At 48.6% G+C, this 18,586-nt stretch overlaps 1 protein-coding gene across 5 annotated transcripts in view; it reads left to right on the plus strand.

Moving 5' to 3' along the window:
* Dennd2a (DENN domain containing 2A) overlaps positions 1-18,586 on the plus strand; it is an 89,057-nt gene that overhangs the window by 43,257 nt on the left and 27,214 nt on the right. For 3 of the 5 annotated variants that reach the window (XR_009590739.1, XM_021632121.2, XM_021632122.2), the window contains 6 exons: positions 3,785-3,912; positions 6,118-6,239; positions 13,860-14,060; positions 16,255-16,348; positions 16,812-16,862; positions 17,735-17,922. Coding sequence is in view for 4 of the 5 variants with exons in the window: in XM_021632121.2 (XP_021487796.1) it covers positions 3,785-3,912; positions 6,118-6,239; positions 13,860-14,060; positions 16,255-16,348; positions 16,812-16,862; positions 17,735-17,922 (784 nt within the window). In the remaining variant the exon portion in view is untranslated. Of the gene's footprint in view, positions 1-3,784; positions 3,913-6,117; positions 6,240-13,859; positions 14,061-14,108; positions 16,145-16,254; positions 16,349-16,811; positions 16,863-17,734; positions 17,923-18,586 lie in introns of those variants that run through there. The other 2 variants (XM_060380149.1, XM_060380150.1) reach the window with 2 other exon arrangements.

An 18,586-nucleotide genomic window follows, 5' to 3' on the forward strand; every position in this document is an offset into this window, starting at 1 on the left:
TTACTCATTTACTTAGTCAGCCAACCAGTATTCACTGTGAATATATTTAGTGCTGGATGTGGGGATTTATTAATGAGCGAGGTTGACAGAGGTCCCGCCCTCATAGGGCACATAGGCTAGGAAGGGAGGGGAGAGGCTCAGATGCTCAGAGGGGAGGTGGTGCATGGAGGGTCAAGTGAGCAAGTAGGTGCAGGCCCTGAGCTTTCTTTGTGCTTGAGGATCTGAAGGACATGGGTGTGGCCAGAGTGGGATGGGAGTCCCCAAGCATGGAAGAGGAGGTCCTGAGGTCTAACAGAACCAGTTCTAGAGGAGCTATGGGGATGAGAGAAACCAGGGGAAGCGCTTGACCACTTTGAAGGGAGCAGTCATCAGATTTGCATCTGTTAGGGTTCCCCTTGGTGGCTGAGTGGGCGTTGTGGTCTCGCTGTGATGTAATTACAGTCTGGACAGAAGAAGTGGTCATCTCCTAGGAGGCTGGGGAGGCAGAAGGCCCCTTAGTTGGTCAGGTATAGGTGGTCTTGGAGGAGAGGCTCTGCGGCTTTCAGGCACGAACATCTGGCTGGCAGCTTCCAGAGGGGCCTTCCAGAGAGGACCTCCATTTGAGACATGTTAATTGAGGTTCTTGCCCACTGTCTTAAGTTAGCATTTCATTTACAAGAATGTGGGAAAGCCATTAGTAACCCTCAAACAGTATTTAGACATAGGTCATGAATTTTTAAAGGTTTTCTGAGGCAGTTTTATGATGTACTTTAGGCTGTCCTCAATGTAGAAAAGAAAGAGGAGAGAGAGAGAGAAGAAATTCATGGGGGAGCTTGGTGGAGAGGGTTCATGCTGGAGATGTCTCAGTTGGTTGCCTGACATCCATGAGGACCTGAGTATTAAACTCTTAGCGCCATGTACGGCAGGCGCGGTGTGCACACTTGCAATCCCAGCATTTAGGAGCTGAGGCAGGAGAAGCAGAAGTTAGAGGCCGTCTGTCAGCTACAGAGTGAATTGGACCAAGCCTGGGTTACAACAGTGAGATCAGTTTCATGTCACTAAAACCAGCTATCATGTGACCACAGAAGGGCCTCGAAGGCAGAGCACTCAGAGGAGGCCACATCCTCCCTCGCTGAGAGCAGCCTTTAGACTCCTTACCTTTGTTTCACTAGCTCTGAGCACAGTCTGACCCACGGAAGGTAGTTAGCACGCCTGTGGGTGATGAAGGGAGTGAATGCCGGGTATGTTTAGCTAGAGGCACCTGTTTGGTTGTGTTTGTCATTCCTTCATTCACCTTTGGAAAGCCCCTTTTTCTCCAAGTTAATACGTAAAGGTGCTAAAAACCTTTCTCGAGTTGGAACATGTTTGTAGAGAAGTAGCTGGCTGGATCAGTCATTCGTGTAATCAGATTTCTCTTCAGGGCGAGTGATCTCCTGTGTTGCCCATGGTTCTCACGCAAGAGGAGACCAGGATGAGCTCTTTATGAGCTTAAAGTTTTCATTGAGCCACATAGTCCCTACTGTAAGTCTAAAGAGACAGCCCCAAGGTGAGTGAGCACAGGGTTCTAAAGGTAAAAACTGCAGGTTGGTTACACCCTGTTGACGGAGCTGTGATGGCTTTAGCGAGCATGAAGGGGTATGAATGTTCAGTAAGAATAGGGCACAGTTGTGTCACCATAGTAATTCTGTTTGCTTGGGAGCAGAAAGCCTTTAGTTACAGAACAATGCAGGCTAGCAAAAATTCCTGCAAGTGCTGTACATGCCTGAAGGTCAACCTGACCTCCGTCTTAGCCCAAAGCCAGGTCAGGATTTAGCAAGTGTGTTTTTCTCACCTCACCTGAACCGCAGAACAAGAGGACAGAAGTACCAAGCCACCACTTGCACTCTAGATGCCAACAGGTGACAGTGATAAACTGCTTTGTGGTACTTGGAATTCTGCTTTTCCTGGATTTTAGACACTGATGGTGGGAAATCTGTGGCTCCTCCTTGCTCCTCTATGGACTGTATTTTGTGTTGGTTTACAGTGTTGCTTTTTAGACTTTACACATTGGTCACCTGAAGCCAGAACTTTAACACAGAGGTGGAATTGCCATTAGGAAACCCTGTGGCAGCTTATTTTACAAGTTAGGTTTTGCAGCAGAGGCAGGAAGATTGAGAATTCAAAGGCCAGCCTGGGCTACACTGTGAGTTCCAGGACAGCCAGAAACCCTTCTCAAAATACAGACAGAAGCTGGGGATTTAGGGTAAAGCAACAGGGCAAGTACTTGCCTAGCGAGTGCAAGGGTTTGCAGTGTGACTGCTTGTTTCTGATTTTGTTTCCTTGTTTCGGTTTAGTGCTACATTTACTTATCTGCGGGGATGTGTGAGAGGAGGGGTACCCAGGTACCAGGAAGCATGAGTGGACAGTTTGCAGATGTTTCTCTTCTGCCGCCTGCTGAGCCATCTCCTGGGCCCTGGTTGTTGTGGGTTTTGTTTGTTTGTTTGTTTGGTTGGTTGGTTGGTTGTATTTTTTTTCTTCTGTTTGTTTTGTTGAGATAGAGTTTCTCTATGTAGCCTTAGCGATCCTGGACTCTCTGTAGACCAGAGCTTAGGGAGAACTTATGTAGAACTTGGTGAGATCCACCTGCCTCTGCCTCCCCAGTGCTGGGATCAAGGCATGCACTACCACTGCCCGGCTCTTTTGTTTTTTGGTTTTTTTTTGTTATTTTGTTGTGGGTTTTGTTGTTGTTTATTTGTTTGTTTTGAGGCAGGATCTGTATCCCAGACTGTTGTGAAACTCACTGTAGCCTCAGTGGCCTCAGATTATTGACAGTTCTTCTTCCTCAGAGTGGTGGGATTATAAATGTGAATTGCCATGCCCAGCTTTTTAAATTTTTTTATTTTATTTATTATCATTGTATTATATTGTATTGTACTTCTGGGCTTTTCAGACAGGGCCTCACTGTGTAGCTCTGGCTTGCCTGGAGCTCACTATGTGAACTAGCCTAGAACTCACATAGGTCTGCCTGCCTCTGCTGACTGATGCTGGGATTGAAGGCGTGTTGCACAATGCCCAGCTTTGGTTTCTAAGACAGAATCTCATTATGTAGACCAGACTGACCTGGAACTTGATATTTGCCTCCTACTTCAGCCTCCCGAGTGTAGGCATCGCAGACATGCACCACCACCCCTGCTCTTCAGTTTTTAAAGGAACGTTTCTATTTTTAACATGCAGTCCTTCCAAATGCTGTCTATGCTACCGTGTGTCAGGATTCAAATGCAAAGCATGCCTCCTGTGAGCATCTTGCTCTCACAAGTACAGAAAAATCACAGCAGAGTTAAGGTGTCTCTTGAAAGCTCGGGGTATCCAGCAGTAGCTATTTGGATAATGGTTACTCCCATCCCAACAAACTCCAAGGTCATCCAAATTAGGTGTTGTGTTGCATGCACTGTAAGAAAGAGAGCTTGTGCCCTGAAGTATACAAACGTCTTTAGTTGCTAGGGCTCTCTGCTGCAAGCTCCATCTTCACCCCATCACCCCCTCACAGTACTAGTGTGGGCAGGTCACAGCCTGGGCTGGAAGAGGACAGAATCAGTGCAGCACTGCACACTGCCATCCCCAAAGGGCGGGGGGGGACGACAGTCACTCCATCAGCCTCTTCTGCCTCTGCTGAGTTTTTGCTACAGGTCAGTCATTTGGCCTGGCTTACAGCTTTTCAGCCCTGGTCCCAAAGCCTGGGCTTGGCTCCTTTGCACTCTGACCTCTGCTATGTTCAGAACCAGCCTAAATTGATTCAAGTTCTTTTGTTTCCTTCCACGGCTCACAGAAAGTCCTATGAATTTGAAGACTTGCTACAGTCTTCGTCTGAGAACAGCAGGGTGGACTGGTACGCACAGACCAAACTGGGACTCACACGCACTTTATCGGAGGAGAACGTCTACGAAGACATTCTAGGTAAGAGGCCAGACCATCTCAGGAGGGCTGCGTGCATGAGTCTGTCAGAGGCAGACAGAAGGTTAAAATGGAGTTTCTGCTCGAAGCACACAGGCAAGCACTTGAATACAGTGCAGTCAGCGTATGAGAAAACAGCAGGTCGGCAGGCTGGAAGAGTGGGCCTCAGTGGGCTGAAGGAGAGGGGACAGCAGGCAGTGAACAGCTAGAAGAATAACCTTGATGTAGCTCTGAAGATTCCACTTCCAAAGAGGGCTTAGAGCCAAAGTTTGTTTCAGAGTTCAGTAATCTCCAAGAAGTGATTCCATTCCCGCACTGAAGGTGTGAGCTCAGACCCGAGTCTGGTGGTGGCAGAAGAAATGAGCTGGTGCATGCGCAGTGTGGCTCAAAGACCACAGACCATTGTCTCCAGGACCAGCTCTGCCACTTTGTCTGTCACTAAGGCCCGTTACAAAGCCACTGACTCTAGCAGTTCTAGAGGTGCTTGGAGAAGTCGGGGTGCTAGACACCCTGATGATGTGTTGTGGTCTCATGAAGAACCGAAGGAGACACCAATACGCTGGGTCTTTAAAACAGCACGTAGGAAAAAAAAAAAAAAAAACAGCACGTAGGAGCTGCTGTCCCAGAAAACCCAGAAGTACCGCTACTTTGCCTAAGTTGGCGGAAATTAAAGAGAAATAACAGGCTTCTGTAGAAGAAGGTAATAAAAATGACAGCAAACCTTGCTTGGTATGAAGTGTGCGAATAGGACTCTTCTCATTTGAAAAGATACTGAAAAGAATTGGTTTTGTATCACTTGAATAGCTTGTGTAGTGTATAATCTTGTCTGCAGATGGTATAAAACTTTTCATATGTTAAAATCACTCATCACACTTTAACTATTGTAAATACATATGCTTGGGGGCTGGAGAAACAGCTCAGAGGTTAAGAGCACTGTCTGCTTTTCCAGAGGTCCTGAGTTCAATTCCCGACAACCGCATGATGGCTCACAGCCATCATGCCTTCTGTCATGCAGGTGTACATGCAGATAGAGCACTCATATATGTAAAATAAGTAAATCTTTAAATAAAGAAATACATATGCTTAGAATCACTAAGAAAAACGTTATTAACCTTAAAAAACAAAAGCCAGAAAAGAGCTGGTTGGTGAGAGGGAGGAGCCCAGGGGTATTTGTACGTGAGGGGCGAAGAGGGTAGGTGCATACAGACAGCAGTCGTGGGGCCATTGGTACCAGAAACAAAGCCCAGGACTGTGGGAGAGCTTACCAGAGCTGTTTGGATCTCGTGTCAGGCTGGGTTCCCACCATGTAAGGACATAGCCAAGGTAGTTTGGAGGGTCTAATCTGAGACTGGAAGCCCAAACTGGCTGCTGCTTTCTGTTTCTCAGCAGGGCTTCTCACAGCCCCCAGAAAGGCTGCTACCAGCTCCCTGGGACTCCTAGCTTTCCTTCGTAAAACCAGCGTGGGGCCCACAAGTACCAGCAAAAGTCCTCCAGCCAGACCACCTTCTGCTTCATGTTCACTTTTAGAGCCAGTAGTGCCATTCAGTGATGGCCTTGGGCCTGGGCTATCCATCCTCCCTGAGCTCGCCTCTAGGCTTGAGGGAGGGAGGGAGAGAGAGAGAGAGAGAAGGAAGGAAGGAAGGAAGGAAGGAAGGAAGGAAGGAAGGAAGGAAGGAAGGAAGGAAGGAGGAATGAAGGAGAAAGAGAAAGAAAGAAGAAAGAAAGAAAGAAAGAGAAAGAAAGAAAGAAAGAAAGAAAGAAAGAAAGAAAGAAAGAAAGAAAGAAAGAACGAACGCACGCTCGCTCCAGGGCTTGAGAGCGGGCACAGCACTTTAAAGCCCTGGCTGCTGTTGCAGAGAACCCGGGTTCAGTTCCCAGGGCCCACACAGAGGCTCATAATCATCTATAATTCTGATGCCAAGAGACTTGACACCCTCTTCTGGTGTTCTCAGGCATCAGCCACGCACATGGTGCGCAGACAACATGTTCAAGTAAAACACCACATAAAATATAATAAATCTTAAAAAGAGAAAAGAGGGCTGTGAGGTGGCTGCACACACCTTTACTCTTTAATCCCAGCACGTGGAAGGCAGAGCTCAAGGCTGGTCTATAGAGTGAGTTCCAGGACAGCCAGGGATACACAGAGAAGCCGAGAGAGGGAGAGTTCTAACATTCAACGTTCCTGACCCATTTTGCTGTTGATCGCAGATCCGCCAATGAAGGAGAACCCCTACGAGGACGTCGAGTTGCATGGCCGCTGCCTAGGCAAGAAGTGTGTCTTGGCTTTCCCTGGATCTCCCACCTCGTCCATCCCGGACACCTCCGCCAAGGTACTAGCGCTCTGGAGCTCCTCCTGTGCCTACACTGCCTGGCTGCGCCACTGAGGCCAGCCCTCTCCACAGAGCTCCCTAAAATGCCTTCGGGTGTGTAGCTCAGGCCCCCCACCTAACTCAGTGACGAAAAAGCCTTTTAAACTGCACATCTTCCGATGAGTGTCCTGAGCCCTGGGGGTGGTGGGCTGCACCTGCGGTTCTAACGCTTGGAAGCCAGAGGCAGGAGAATCACTGCTCTAAGCTCAGGGCCAGCCTGGTCAACGTAGTAAGTCTCAGAGTGGCCTGACTAAGAAAGCAAAATCCTGACGCTAAATAAACAAGTAAATAGAAGAGGGCGCTCTGATGCGGTACGAGAAAGAAAGGCAGAGTGAGGGCTGCGTTGTGTAGTGGGCTGCCAGCTGTGCACATCTTTTAGAAAGGTTTCTTTATTTGCCATAGAGATAAATAAATGAACAAACCTTTATTTACATGGCGGCGCACGCCTTTCCAGCTCTCTGGAGGCAGAGGCAGGCAGACCTTCGTGGGTTTGAGGTTCAGTCTGGTTTATATAGTGAACTTCAGGCATCCATAGCTACCTTGTGAGACCCTGTCTTTAAAAAAAAAAAAAGTACTTATTTTCTTTGTATGTATATGTGGGTTTATGTGCATCACACGTGTACAGGAGCCTTAGAGGCCGTAAGGGGCGTCAGATTCCCTGGAACTGCAGTAATAGGTTGTCGTGAGCCACCATGTGGGTACTCGGAACTGAAGCCAGGTCCTCTGTCAGAGCTCGTAATCACTGAGCAGTCTCTCTAGACCCCGTTATTTTTTAACCTAAAGAGTATGTGTAGTTGTAAGCTCACATTTGTTTGTATACGTACAGAATATTTCCGTGAGGGAAGTAGCTACCCCAGTGGTGGTCTTCTGACATCTGAGTACCCAGAGGTCAAGACTCCAAGACTGACTTCCCTTTACCGAAGATCCTCTTGAACCTTTTAGGGGATTTGTTGTTGAAGAAAGTAAATAAAGGAAGACCAAATTTAAACTGCTCATGTCACTCAAATTGGATTGTCAGGATTTGTCTCCAGCGTGGGAATTGTAGCTGTATGCCTGTAGTCCCCCAGGGCAGGGCCAGCGTTTGCTGGAGGATCTTCACAGGGCATGCTCTGTAAACCTAATGTCAGACAGGAACACTCCCCGCCACAGACTTCTAGAAGGATCAGGGACATAACCTGTCCTGAAGGGTGAGGCCCATGTCATCTGCCTCGGTACTTGCCTAAACCAACTAGCTTTCACATGGAGAAGACTATTATCCTGAGGAACGCATGGTAACCAATAATTAGCAGTTTCTACTTGCCTTGGAAATGTGTTTGTGTTCTCCTTGGCAGATGGATGTGTCTTAACATTTAGAATTGCTAGACTGACTTAGAAAAACAGCATAAGGGCTAAGGAGATATATGTATCTATAGATGATATAGATACCAGTGTCAGAGTGCATACAAGACTCTTGGTTCAGTCCCTGGCACTGGGGAAAAACTGGGTATAATGGTTCACACCTAGAATCTCAGCATTTGGGAGGCTGAGGCACAAAGACCAGAAGTTCAAGGCCAGCTTCATCATGAAGTTCAATGGCATGAGTTCAAGGTCAGCTGGCAATACAGGTGACCCTATTTCCAAATAAAAAAGGGAGGAAGGAAGGGATGGAGGGAGGAAGGGAGGGAAGGAGGGAAGGAGGAAGGATGAGGTGGGGAATGGGGAGATGGCTCAGTCTATAAAAAGCTTGCCATGCAAGCATGAGGATTGAGTTCAACCCCCGGAATCCATGTACAAAAGCTGGGTATAGAGGTATGTACTTAAAATCCCAATGCTGGTCATCGAGGTAGCGCGTGCCTTTAATCCCAGCACTTGGGAGACAGAGGCAGAGGCAGGCAGATCATTGTGAGTCCCAGGCCGGTCTACAAAGCAAGTTTAGGACAGCCAAGGCTACACAGAGAAACCCTGTCTCAAAAAACCAAAAAGAGAGAGAGAGAGAAAAGAAAAAAAAAATCCCAGTGCTGGAGGAGCAGAGAGGCTTATTGGCCAGCTGAACTAAATCCTAAGGAACCCCAGCAGAGGTTGGCTTCCGGCCCCCACACATGTAGATACATGTGCTTGCGGACTTCCTCCCCACACATAGCATAGACACTGTCATGTCCATTCTGCCCCCCACCTCCTACCAGGTTCTCCAGTTCATGCAGGGAGCCCCTGCTCTTAGAATCCATGAAGACTGTCTGGCCTGCACAGCTGTGTTCCAAGCAGGCAGCTCCTCCCTCCTACCAGAAGATGAAGGCAGAGTAGCCCTTCCTGTCCCTGCTAGGCTGGGCACACCTGGAGCCGGTGCCAGCACAGCAGCCAGACTGGAGTGGTAATGGTCCCATCAGGGTTCGTGTCCAGAAGTGGTTGCCCAGGATGCAGTGTACCGTTGGTGCCCCTGACATTGCAGGCTGCCAGGGCCTGTGCAGGTCATCACCGGAGCCCTGTGTCTCATGCCCGTTCCTCTGCTCTCACATCTGGGTGTCTGGCCTGTGCCCCCGCTCCGAGGAACAGCTGCAGACATTGCCACTTCCTCTGCTTAGCTCATGAGCTATTCATTAAGCGTCTGCCGCGTCTGGACTCCATGTGAGAGCTTGGAAGTCGTTGAGGCAGCCCCTCTGTGTTGAGCTCCCCTTTCAGCCTCAGAACGCTCCACGACACCGTCTTTGGGATGTTCGTTTAATTAAGTCCTGTCTGGTCCCAATGGAAAGGGAGGGACAGTTGGACAGAGTCTCCGCAGAACGGAGCAGATGTGCAGCGGGAGCAGATGCTGCGGTCTGTGAGCCCAAAACAGTATTATATAACCTGCTACATTCTGCCCCACAAGGAATGTGGCAGCAACTTAAAAAGGAACTGTGGGGGGGGGGTGGAGTGTGCTTGTGTGTGCAAACACTGTGGGTGGGTGTGCTGTATACGCGCCCTGAACGTGGGCCTGTGCCCGTGAGGGTCTAAGGTTGACGCTGGGTACCTTCAGTCCCTCCCCACTTTGTTTAGTGAGCCAGACTCAGGCTCTAGCTTTGCTATTCTGGCTAGGCAGCTTGCCCACGAAATCCCACCACAGCCTCCTCCTGAGTGCTGGGCTTGCTGGCTGCTAGCGCCTCAGCCCTGCTGTTTGTGTCAGTGCTGGGGATCTGAACTCCAGTCCTCACACCTGCACAGCAAGCACTTTATTCAGGGAGCCATCTCTCCAGCCTCTGTGTGTCCGGTGTGAGATGGGGTTCTCACTCTGTAGCCCTGGCTGGCCTCAGACTAATTCTCCTGCACCAGCTTCCTGAGTGTCGGGATACTACAACTGTCAAGGACTGATTTTTATGTCAGAGAAAGATGTGCTGATTATGACTGCCCTTTACAACAGTCCTTTTCCTCCTTTTTTAAAATATGGTGTTACCCAGTTAGCCTACAAGGGCTAGCAATCTCAGCTTCGGTGTGTGTCGTCTTCCTCTGAGGAGGCTCAGAGCTTTTTGCCACTTCCTCCCCATCAGGGTGTCACATGCCAGCACCCATCACAGCCTCCTGCAACAAACAACTCAAGAGACTTGAACAGGGAAGTCAGAACTCAGGCCCAGGTCATTTACTTGCTCAGACTCTACGGGTCTTCTGTGGTGCCCAGGGAGTCCAGGGCCGGCACAATTAGAGACGTTGTACCATGGTGGTCCGGCTGCTGGAAGGAGTCGAGGTGGGATTGGGCACCGGGTGTGCCGGTGTGAGGCACTCCCATCAACAGTACAATCTGCTGGATGACAGCCTGAAAAACCCCACCTCTAAGGCCCTGCAGTGCTTCCCTTTCATGCTAGAGTCAGGGCTTAGCAAACTCCTGCCCGGTGCTTGCTGATTTTTATGAATGAAGTTGTATGAGGTTTTTATGAATGAAGTCATATCGCCCCACTTAGTCCTTCGCACATTACAGATGGACTTGGCATGGCTAAGAAGCTGCAGCAGAGAGGGCATGGCCACCCTGTGGTAGCTACCATCTGGCTTTGAAGAAAAACTTTGCTGGTTCCTACTAACTGTAAGACTCACACTTCGCTTTCAAAAGCTTCCGAAAACAGACAGCATCATTATGGTACCATTTCCCCCAGTAGCCTCAGGACCCTCAGGACCCCAAGTCAAGACTCCTGTCAGAACTTGCTTCTTCCTATTGCACCTCGGACTGAGTTAAATGCTTGAGAGGCTCACCCCCATGTCCTGCTGTCTCCCTTTCATCAAACAAGAAGCTACCAAAATCCCACTTCTCCCCAGCAGTGCCAGCAGGAGACACTGCCTGCACATAGCTTCTGCCAGGCTCCTCGGCATGCTCTCCAGAGTTGGGTACCATAGTTTGGTTGTTTTCTTCTTAGATCTCTTCACAGGTCAAATCTCCTGTAAGCAGACACTGGCCCCGTGTACATGTGAACAGAAACCTGCTGGTTGCCAGCCGTTTATATAGATTGCAGTGTCATGAAAGCACTGGGGCATTTCCTTGGATTTCATTGCAGGTGGAATTAGGCTGCTAAGAAGGCCGCTTTCTGTGCCAAGGTGATAAAGATGCCCACCCTGGCCGCAGCAGGTCAGTGCTCCCTGTTGGAAGCTCCCTGTGCTGAGCAATTCCTTGTTCTTTGTGGACCCATGATGAATGGGAATACCAGCCACGGGGCAGATAGGGCTCTTTGTTCCTGGAAATTTTGAAAAAGAAAAAGCTCTGAGGTTGTAAATACATCCTACTTGGAACTAAGTGAGACTGGGGAATTCAGGAACAAAGTAGGCTTGTTCTGTGAGCAGTTAAGAGATGGTAGATATGGAGCTTTGTAAATTGATTGAGAAAGAAAGACTCATTCATTAAATGGAATAGGGATAAGTTAGCTTGGAGGGAAATGATTTAGATTAGCATACCATAAAATAAATTACTGATGGATTAATGAATAAAATATGTTCAAAAGCAAACCAAGAAAATCCACACAGAAATGGAATTCAGTATTTAGTATTAAACATCTAATGAGATAGATTTTCTTTTCTCTAATTTTCTTCTTTCTCATATATTCATTTGTATATTGTGTGTTTGCATGTACCACAGCAAGCATGAGAAGGTCAGAACAGCCTGTGTGAGTTGGTCCTCTGCTTCTACCATGTGGGACCCATGGATCTACCTCGTCCCCAGGCTTGGCAGCAAGCATCCCCCACCTGCTGAGCCAGTTCGAGGAAGTGGCTCAGCAGGTCCTGAGTTGAATTCCCATCAACCACATCCTATCTCACAACCATCTATAGTGTGATCTGGTGCCCTTTTCTGTCATGCAGGTGTATGTGCAGATAAGCGCACTCATACATAAAATAAATAAATAAATCTTTTAAAAAATTACAAAATTACTAAATAAGGAAAATCTATACAGAAGCCGGGCCTGCTGGTACACGCCTGTAGTCAGTGTTGAAAGGAAGGCGGCCAGGAAGAGGGAATGCCTACTGAGTACCACGAACTCTTCCAGATACTCCAAATCGTAAAACACACAGAAATCAGCATGTCATGCCTTGCTTTTTATGCAGAGCAACATATAGCTGGTGAGCCAGCAACATGTTTCAGTGGTTAAAAGCGCCTGCTGCGCAAACCTGACACGCACAGTGACACACGTGTCCGCACACACGTCATGCACTCACACACACAGTAGAAAACAGTTAATTCTAAGATGTGGGATGTGGCGGTGAGCATCTGTATAATCCCAGCCCCATTACAGGTAGGTGAGAGACAGAGACTGGAGGGTCATCAGGAATTCCCCGTACACAGCAAAGCAGCAGGAACAAGAGAGACCCTATGACTCCTGAAAAGCTGTCCTGGCTTCCACAGGCACAAGTGGCATGTGTTTACCTACATACAATAAAGAAATAATGGTTAAAAATAATACGGGGGCTGGAGAGATGGCTCAGTGGTTAAAATCACTGGCTGCCTTTCCAGTAACCTGGGTTCAGTTCCCAGCACCCACATGGTGGCTCACAAACATTTGTAACTCTAGGCCCAGGGGATCCAACACCTTCTCTGACCTCTGCTGGCACTAGGCATGTGCATGGTATACAAACATACCTGCAGGAAAATTACCTATACACATAAAAAGAAAATAATTTGAAAAAATAATAGTATGTACCTGAAAGAACCTTTATATCCAACATTAACTTTTGTTCTTACAGTTGCATGCTATTCTATCGTCTGGATATATCATAATTTGCTCAACCTCTGCCAATAGACGTTTAGGTGTTTAGTGATTATGTGTCTCGTCACTACATATGATATCCTCTGCAGAGTATAACTTTCCTTTTATAGTATACTGTTGCTCCAGTGTATAAGTAAAGGGAATTCCTAGGGTGAGCTGCTGGGTCAGAGGGCATGCGCGTTGTCATTTTGCAGGCATGCCTAGCGTGCCCTCCGTGTACTTTGCTGGTTTCGACGCCCAGCACTGGTGTATGGAGGTTACTTTTCCTCACACTGTCACCTACCTACTAGCAAATAGTTTTACTTGTTTTTCAATGAGAAATGTTTCCTTGGTACAGTTTGCATTCTTTTTTCTTTCTGGAGAAAGTTAAGGTTCCTTCATGGATCTGGGAGTCATTACACTCCCAAGTTGTGAAAGTTCTTATCTTTTATCTGTTTTTTGTTTTGGTTTGGTTTGGTTTGGTTTGGTTTTTGTCTGTGTGAGTGGGGCTTGTGTTTGTCAACCTGTAGTATTTATCAGGAAAAATCAATCATCCTCTGTGTTATGAACTGTAAATTTCTTTCTTTTTCTTCCTTCTTTCCTTCCTTCCTTCTTTTTTTCCTCCCTCCCTTCTTCCCTCCCTCTCTCCCTCCTTCCTTCCTTCCTATTTTTTCTTTTTGAGGCAGAGCATCTTATGCATCCCAGACTAGCCTCAGGCTTGCTGTGCAGCTGGGAAAAAGCTTGCACATCTGGTGCTCCTAAGTGCTAGAACTACAGCTGTGCAACACCATGCCAAGGAGTAAAGTTCGTTTTTATTTTGGAGGCACTGGAGATCACACCTGGCACCTGCAGGTGCCAGGCAAATCTGAGCTACCTCCACTGCTGAGCTGTAGACGTTTGAAGAGGTTTGTGGTTTGCTTTTTGATTTGAAAGAAACTTTGTTTCTGAAATAAAATCCTGGCTTGGGGCTCCAGCTCAATACTAGTGTGTCTGTCTGTATAAGGCCCTTGACTCAAACCCCAATACTTAAAAAAAAAAAAAAAAGGCACTGTTGTCCAGAGGGGTGATGCTTTGTGCAGAGCAGGCTCTGGCAAGGCAGACCCCAGGGCCACAGCCAGTTTAGTGCTGCAGTTGCCAGGACATGCGTCTTTTTGTCAAGCCTCAACTGTACAGCCAAAGAGTGGACGCAGGTGTCTTTCCCCGTATTTGAAAAGAGGTTGGACTAGATTTATATCCTTCGTCCCATAAATTTTCCACAACCTGATGGTAGCACAGCATGCTTAGCAGTAGCAAACCCCATGTACCCTGGGGACCCAGCCCAGCCCACTCAGTTCTGTGTCTCTGCACTGAGGTATCCCACCTCGGCCCCGGCCTCTTCGTTTGGACTTACGCACCTGTCTCCTTTCTCATGCAGCAGTCCTTGTCCAAATCTGCATTTTCCCGGCAAAATTCAGAGAGAAGAAACTTCAAACTGCTGGACACTAGGAAGCTGAGTCGGGATGGAGCTGGGTCCCCACTGAGAACCAGCCCTCCCTCTACACCTAGCAGCCCGGATGATACTTTCTTCAACCTTGGAGACCTGCAGAATGGCAAAAAGAAGAAAAAGATCCCCAGGGTAATATAGTCTTCGGATTTTGAGGTCCAGGATGCGCCCCCACTTCTCTGTAGAGGAGTTGAGGAGGGGAGATATGAGGTCCTCCGCTTCCTTTGTCACCGTGGGACAGGTGGACTCAGTGAAGCCAGCGGACTAGGATATGAGGGTTGTCTTCTCAGCTGTTGTTCTAGTCCTGTGGCCTCCGCTTAAGCTGCTCCTCTCCCCACCTGCTCCTTACCTGACATTATGATTCCAGGCTTTTCCTGTAAGTGTGTGTGACAGAGAGAGAGAGAGAGGAGTTTCACACTTGCTAGGGAAGCACTCTACAACTTTGTTCTTTTATGCTAAGTTACTCAGTGCCTGGCTGGCTGGCTTATGAACAAGAGCTAGTGATCCATTCAAGAGAGTTGGTCCAAGATAGGAAGAATAGGTAGAGACTTAACAGTCTCTCTCTCTCACACAGGCACTTTGAGATACACACATACACTTTCACACATGCACATACATACTCCCACAGACACACTCTCTCTCTTTCATACACACTACACACCACACACACACACACACACACACACACACACCAGGACCTATGCGGCTCTTATTCCAAAACCATAAAAAAAATTCAACCTCATTTAAACATTCAATTATTTGTTATTTTGTGTGTGGGTGCTTTGCCTATATGTAATGTGTGTCTCGTTCATGTCTCCAGAGGCCAGAAGAGAGCATTAGAGCCCCTACAACTGAAGGTACAGCTGGTTGTGAGCCGCCAAGTGGGTGCTGAGAATTGAACATGGGTTCTCTGCAAGGGTAGCCAATGCTCTTGATGGCTGAGCACCTCTCTAGCTCAACTCCACACTTCTGTGCTATTTGATTTGCCACAGCTGTGCATGAGTTAACCCCAGGTTAACTTGGAGGCTACCCTTGTGGGGAAAAAAAAAAAAACAACCATTGGGCGTGGCCTCAGGGGCCCTGCTGAAGGTGCAGTTCAGTAATGGTGCCTGTTGAGTGAGTCCTCAGAGGAACGCAACTGGAGGTGAAGGACGTCTGAGCACAACTAAAATCTTCATCACCTAGAAAGTTAAAGGCAAGAGACTTGAACTAACTCTCTGGATATCAGGTCCAGAGAGGCCAAAGAAATGGCCCACTAGTACCCAGATGTAGAGGGGGCCAGAAGACTAAAGTATAGCAAAAATAAAGATTGAGTATTTAGCTAGGTATAGCTGCTCATGTCTGTAATCCAAACACTCAGGAGGAGGCTGAGGCAGGAGAACCCAGTGAATTCAAGGACAGCTACTATGTAGCTATAGTGAGTTCTGTGTTGCCCCCCCCAAATAAAGTAGTGCCAAGCTCAGTGGTAGGGTACCACCTAGTGTGCGCAGTACTCAATACTCTGGGTGTATCCCTTAGCAACCCCCCAAAAAAGATGAACTAATTTTGGTATGGGACTCGGAGGCACATGTGACATCTTTGGCAAGCCCCAGTGATCAGCACAATGTTTGAAGCCCCTCGGTAGCTCAGAGGAAGGAGACACACAAGAAACACCAAATCTTGTTTGGCCAGCGGCAAGAGAGGCCTCTACATTTGTAGCAGATCTGTTCCCACATAAGGCTGTCATAAGCAGCGACAGCCCACATGGCACGGAAGATGCTGTGGCCTGAAGCAGGGGCTCCATAATGGGTGGGCTTAAGGCCTGGGACATGTCACATTTCAGAGCATTCCGGCCCACTTCCACGCCTCACGTGTGCCACTGTGTAAGTCGGGGACCAGTGAGGTTGGGAGCAAGGTTTCTCTGAGAGCCTCCCTTTGCACAGACAGGAGTAGGACCCCGAAGCTGCTGTTATTTCCATCCACTGGGGGCTGGTCAGGCATTCTTTGGAATGGCTCCCACCAAAGTGGCCGTGCCTGGGAATTACGTTTTCTGTCTTTTCCTTCTCTTGTTTTGTTTTGGGAGTAAATAGCTCTTTCCTAAGCCACAGTGACAACACAGTGTTGGAGTATCATCGGGGCTGAGTGGCACTGTGAGCCAAGGACACCCCCCTCCCCAGCGTCTCAGCTGGGTACAGGAGTGTTTAGAACCTGGCTGCTCAAGAATGACGGGAAGACGGGTGAGGCAGCAGCAAGTGTGTCCCTCCCCGTTTCCCTGATCTTCGTCAACCTGGACAGCCATCCACACAGGGAGGGTGGTTAACGCTGCTTTTCTTCTGGTGTCCGGCAGCTGGTATTGCGGATCAATGCCATTTATGAGGCCCGGAGAGGAAAGAAACGGGTGAAGAGGCTATCCCAGTCCACGGAGAGCAACTCAGGAAAAGGTAGACGCCTCTCTGGCCCACCCTGCTGGGCTATCCTCCTCACTAGAATTTGAAGATGTCCTTCCTAGAGAACGTGTCTTCTGTTTCTCGTTGTCTCACCTCGGAGGAAGCAAGTGGCTGCTTCTTGTCTGCCCTTCTCTCTGGGACAGAGGGCCAGGAGCCAGCTCAGTGGCACGTGCCCTGTGTTCCTCTGCCTTGTCTACCATTACGTAAGCCGAGGGCTGCCTGTCACCTGACTCTGGCAGCAACCTTCCGGGCTCAGCTGCAACAGAGGGCTCCTGCCTCTTGCTATATATAGTCTGGCAAAGGACCATCCTAGCCAGAGTCAAAATGGTTTGGTAGTCAAGCTGAATTTGACATATTTATATAGTTGACAAACCACCTCCTCTCACCTAGAAGTTTGGGGTCTGTTTCCTGCAATGGAACTCACATCTGCCTCTTCCTTCCTGTTCTTTTGGTCCAGTGACAGATGAGAACAGTGAGTCTGACAGCGACACCGAGGAGAAGCTGAAAGGTGAGGCGAGCAGGGGGGGTGAGTTGACGGGAAACTGTAGAATTCTTCCCACTGCTGAGGGACAGACACAGCGTGCTCAGTCCTGCCAGGCAAGGTGTGTCAGGTGTGAGCAGAGGCCAGGCCAGGCAGAGATGGGGATGTGACGATACTGCTCCCCATCCTCTGACAATGCCAGGCACCTCATTGGATAGTCACTGTAGGAACTGCAGGCAGAGCTGCTGGTTCCTTGATTGCCAGATGAAGTTGGTGAAAGAATTGTTCCCTGTAGGCCTGACGTTCAGTAATCCAGGTCCAAGATTTAGTGAATTTTTCTGACATTTCTCAGACCCCATGAGAGAACAGAGAGGGCAACCCTGGGTGCTGACAGAGATGACAAGCCCGGTCCGCTTCTTTGACCTCTGACACCACCTACTGCCTGGGCCACCTCCAGAACAAGCGAATCCATTCCCACAGAGCTGGGAGGGAGTAGCTAGCTGGGTCTCTGTTGTTGTGTCACGCGGGATGTTTACAAAGCTCTCAGCTCTAAAAGCTCCCTGCTATGGAAGTGAGTAAGGGGAAAGGTACAGGTCCCCACCCCAAAGATAGCTGGAGGCGAAACCTTGTGGAGCTCCGACTCAAGGTTAGCAGCAAAGCCCTGGCCAGTCCTGGTCCTGTGCTCTGATTGGCTGCCAGACCTGTAAGTAAATGATGCCCCTCCCACGAGTTTGGCAAGAGGCCCAAAGAAAGAGTTCTCTACTAATCTGCAAAATGTGGAAAGACTCGGGGAATTAGAAAACGTACTGAAGCTGGGAATTACATAATCTGTTGAGCACTGAGCAAGTCTCCATTGGCATATGAGTCATGGCAGGCCTGTGGCTCCTTTGTCTCTGCAGCTCACAGCCGGCGCCTGGTCAATGTGAAGTCGCGCCTGAAGCAGGCTCCTCGGTACTCATCACTTGACCGGGATCTCATTGAGTACCAGGAGAGGCAGCTCTTCGAGTACTTCGTGGTGGTGTCTCTGCACAGGAAGCAGGCAGGGGCTGCCTATGTGCCAGAGCTCACCCAGCAGTTTCCTCTGAAGGTAGGGGAGGCAGGTCCCTGCGGGCTGTCTGAGGACTACCACATTCTAGCCATCCGCTGGGATTCCAGGAGGGGTGGAGTCTGGCGAAGATTTAGGGTCTAGACCCTTCTAAGTGAACCCCAAGGAGTGTCTACCACATGAAAAAACTAGTACAGGAGAACATGACCGGCTCAAGGAGGACAGATTAAAGGACGAAAAACCGGACCAAAAAAAGGCAGGAAAAAATACTCCCAGCTGTGGCCCTACCTTGTTTTTAAGCCCAGCACTTAGGATGTGGAGGCACAGGCAGGTGGATCTTTGTGTGTTTGAGGCCAGCCTGGTCTACATAGAGAGTTCTAGGACAGTCAGGGCTACATAGTGAGACCCTGCCTCAAAACAAAACAAGATAAAACAAAACAAAAGCTGGGAAATGGTGGCTCATGCCTTTAATCCCAGCATTCTGAGTTTGAGACCAGTCTGGTCTACAGAGTAAATTTCAGGAGCTATACAGAGAAAACAGAACAAATAAACAACAACAAAACTTCCAGGGTCTAGGGCCATAGCTTAGTTGTTAGCATGCTAGTGTTGCAGGAAACCCTGAATTTGATATCCAATCCCACGTAAATTGGGCAAGGTGGCGCATACTTGTAATCTTAGCACTTGTGAGGTAGAGAAAATGGATCAG

The sequence above is a fragment of the Meriones unguiculatus genome, chromosome 3 (genome assembly GCF_030254825.1).
Source record: "Meriones unguiculatus strain TT.TT164.6M chromosome 3, Bangor_MerUng_6.1, whole genome shotgun sequence".
NCBI lineage: Eukaryota > Metazoa > Chordata > Mammalia > Rodentia > Muridae > Meriones > Meriones unguiculatus.